The sequence below is a fragment of the Tetranychus urticae genome, chromosome 2 (genome assembly GCF_039701765.1).
Source record: "Tetranychus urticae isolate SD_2017Ah chromosome 2, NJAU_TeUrti_SD_1.0, whole genome shotgun sequence".
NCBI classification, from domain to species: Eukaryota; Metazoa; Arthropoda; class Arachnida; order Trombidiformes; family Tetranychidae; genus Tetranychus; species Tetranychus urticae.
In genome coordinates this window covers 519,362-523,482 of record NC_142959.1, presented here as the reverse complement: position 1 = coordinate 523,482, position 4,121 = coordinate 519,362, and the positions used below count along the sequence as shown (strand labels likewise).

Sequence of the window (4,121 nt, the reverse complement as noted above, 5' to 3'; positions counted from 1 at the left end):
AAAAATAATGTTTATTATATTATATTTTCATATTATAAGAAACAAGCCATTTAAGGTCATTTCTCAAAAAGGCTTGAAACTTTAGAAATGCTTGTAACATTTCATTTTTCATCTAAAAAGCTAGTTTAAAACTGATCTACTTCAGGTATTTTCATTTTCTTTCCACCCTCATCCATGTACCAAGTACTAATGGTCATTTTGAGCGGCTTGAGCCAACTCGAGCTATTTACTTTTAACTCGCTTCAAGTACGTGAAGAGATAGCTGGCTGGCTGGCTCAGTTTGGCTAGTTTTGGTATCTAATAGACTTAACACCCACGAGATGGCAGGCAATGTGCGTCATTTTTGTGTCGTCTCATAATTGCATTTGTTTCCTAAATTTGGGCAATTTCCCTGATTAAATTAATTCTGTTTTTATTTTGTTTAAACTTCTTCAGGTGAAGTTGAAACTATGATAGACAATCTTCGTTCACAGCGCGAGACCGGAAAATTTTGTGATATTTTTCTACATGTTGGAGGAAAAAGATTTCCAGCTCATCGATCTGTTTTGGCTGCTTCCAGTCCTTATTTTGAGTCTATATTAAGACATGATAAAGTAGCTCGAGAAGAAATTACAATCGGATGGGAAGATGTTGAAAGTTTTCAACTTCTTCTCGATTATATGTACTCTGGTAATGTGACCATCGATGAAAATAATGTCAATGGTTTGCTCCGGTTATCTACTCATTTTCTTATCTCCAAATTACAAGGATACTGTCAACAGTATTTAGAACAGACTGAGTTTAACTTGAATAATGACAATGATAATGAAAATGGAGATAGTAATATGGATGGCGTTACTATTAAAGAGGAGCAATCACAAACAGACGAGGTTACCGGTGAAGAAAATGATGAAGATGATGGGGGACATTCAGCAAATAAAAGCAAAAGGAGGAAAGTTAAGCGCAAATATACGTCCGAAGAATGGATCACTGATGAAATATCTGTTTCTAAACGTCTTTCTCCGGAGCAAACAGGTGAATCTCGAAGAGCGGTAGCATCCATCCAATCAGGCGATGAATCACTTGCTCTCGATGATTCAAGTCAAGAGCAAAGACAGTGGAAAGAGGGTATCAAGTGTCCACACTGTATTTATGTTGGTAATAGCGCAACTAGGCTTGAACAACACTTGTCTAGAGTTCATGAGGAAGATACAACATATAAATGTCGCTTGTGTGATTTTACATGTAACTGGAATCGAGAATATTACCGTCATATGAAGTGTCACTATCGAGGTCCACCATTCAAATGTGAAGACTGTGAATACACATGTGATCGTATCCAATTTATTTTGTCTCATGTTATGAGACATACCGATGAAAGGCCTTTCCAATGTAAAATGTGTCCCTTCAAATCACGAACCAAAGGAAACTTGGAGGTGCATATGAGGATTCACACTGGAGAAAAACCTTACAAATGTCAATTCTGCGATCGTGGTTTTGCTATGAAAAACACTTTAGATCAACACTTGGCTACTCATCGAGATGATCGTCCTTTCCTATGTGATACTTGTGGTTTCACTACGAAATACCAATCACATCTGCTATCGCACAAGAGAATCCACACAGGGAATGTTTTCCACTGTACCCATGAAGGATGCAACTATTTTTCACCACGACGATCACAACTTGCAGCTCATGAGAGAAGTCACTCTTCAATTCGATCACATATTTGTGTAACTTGTGGCCGTGGCTTCATTGAAAAGAGTCATCTCATTCGCCATGAAAGAATACACCTTGAAGACAAACCATTCAAATGTGATGTTTGTGATTATGAAAGTACTCGAAGAGATAAATTGAAAGAACATGTTCTAAAGCATCATTCGGGTGATGCAAAAACTCCCGCTTCTTACAAACCAAGAAAAACTCGACGACAAAGTCAGGTTACAGTTGTTGAAGAGAGCTCAATTCCTGAGTTATCTGACAGTCAGCTAATTGTTACAACACCAGGAGAAGTTCAAATTGCTGCTTCGGAACAAGAAGTGGCTACAGCAAATCTCATTTATGAATATCAATCAGACGGTGGGACACCCATTAAAACGCTTGTTATCCAAAACATGGAAAACGAAGGAGAATCTTGTTTCTTACAACTAGCTCCATCTTCCTAATCTCATTATAGTCTAAACTTTGTTAATCATTTAACCTCTCTAAACATCTATGACTATGTCAAAATTGTAATCATGAACTAGAGTAATCATTTTAAATCTTCCGAATAACTATTAATAGTTACTGTATATTTGTCAAGTACATCATATTTGAGCTCTTTAATTTAAAAACATCCCGTTGACAAGTTTTTCACTTAAAGGGCATTGTGTTATTATATTCATACATGAGATTCATTTTTGAATCAAATAAATATACAAATTGTTACCTTTGAACTTGCAGCTAACACATTTTTTTATTGACTAATTACTAAACTAATTTTGAGAGTTTTTGGATTGATATTGGAAGAAAATTGAAAAAAACCAATTTATGATTACAGAAATCGAATCGAAATTCGACCGAATGTAAAATTAAATGAAAGGATGTTGCGTGCTATTCCTGCCAATCATTAGGGGTACAGTGAGATCCCAGATAATGAGACTACTGTAGAATAGCTTATTTTCACTATTCAGCGAGCAGCTAATTATTACATATTGATATCAGTTAGCGTCAAATCGCTTAATTATACAGAGGCGTCTAGCCTCATTATTTCCTGGACAACCGATATATTAAAATATTGTTGTCTTGTTTTGGTTTTCGTTCAAAAATCATCTAAGCATTAGCTATGAACTTGAGAATTGAATGACATGATTAAAAAGGTTTTTCCAGTTTCTCATTAGGAATTACGCACTGATCATCCTTTTTAATCTCTTAATTAGTTATTTAATCTACATTTCTCTAGAAAAATTGTTACTCATTATCATTTCAATCATCAAATTCATGAGGATTGTTTTTAAAGATATTTAAACTGATTTGTTTTGTTGCTTGATTTATGACTAACCTATCTATTTATTTAGGTAAGTTTATTCAGCAAAGAGTAATTCAGTCAATGCAAATTTTTAAATTCAATGTCCGGATCTTCAGTTAAGCGCTAAAATACTGTACAAGACTCGACTTAGCTTTTATTGACCAACATTAATGAATATTGCTGTATTTTTTATTATTTAACATCAATTTCTAGCACAATACATGGGGTAACGATAGTTATTAAATGTACTTTCAAATGATGAATAGCTTAAATACTTTACGAAAACTAAAAATGCTGTTGCTATTTCCACACAATTTATCAGCTAATCAGTACTTGAATGTGTTGTCTTAAATAAAAGCTTTTATCAAAGCTCTGGTTGACCGATTTATAGACAAGCAAAAAGCCGTGTTTTGGTCGAGGTATGAGTTGCTTAGTGGTCGTCTAACAAGGGAGGGGACCCACCTGGTACGATTTGATTTGGTAAATTTCATGATGAATCGATGGAAAAGAGTTAAAAAAGATGTTTGGTGAAGTGTTAGGACCTGCAAATTTTCGCTTCAATTTTAATTCCAATTTTAAGTCTAATCAGACCTATTGTAATGAATTGAAAATGACAAAAACAAAGACATTCCACAACAAACTAAACAAAATGAATGTTAGTCTCAACTTGAGAATGGCAATTTTTCATAGTTTCAGTTCATAACAATAGGTCTAATTGAACTTAAAATTTGAATAAAAATTGAAGCGAAAATTTGCAGGTCACCAAACATCTTTTTTAACTCTTTTCCATCGATTCATCCTGAAATTTACCGAATCAAATCGAACCAGGTGGGTCCCCTCCCTTGTAAGTTGTTATAAAAAGCCTTGCCACTTTGCACAAAATTGAGTTTACATGAATTTAGAAAAAAATATGAAAAATTATTACGGGGAAATGAGTTCGAGTATATCATTCTGCTTCGAAAACAAATTTGATGATTTTTAGAGCGAGTGAAGGTATGATTAATCTAATTACAATATCAAATGTAAAAATCTCTGATTGAGAGCTTTAAGACATTACGATTAATAAATGAATTTTGAAAAGGTAAAGCTGAAACATCAATTGATAATCAATAAAATAACTCATATATTAATATAA

General features: G+C 33.9%; 1 protein-coding gene across 1 annotated transcript; it reads left to right on the top strand.

The window, feature by feature from the left end:
* The first annotated feature begins 343 nt into the window (after positions 1-343).
* Positions 344-2,414, top strand: LOC107368849 (uncharacterized). Its single transcript, XM_015936739.3, has one exon. The coding sequence runs from the start codon at positions 450-452 to the stop codon at positions 2,142-2,144; it is 1,695 nt and encodes a 564-aa protein (XP_015792225.2). The 5' UTR covers positions 344-449; the 3' UTR covers positions 2,145-2,414.
* The last annotated feature ends 1,707 nt before the right edge of the window (positions 2,415-4,121 follow it).

Excerpts from the sequence above, each read along its gene's own strand:
- LOC107368849 (XM_015936739.3), top strand. The coding sequence starts at position 450 with ATGATAGACAATCTTCGTTCACAGCGCGAGACCGGAAAATTTTGTGAT.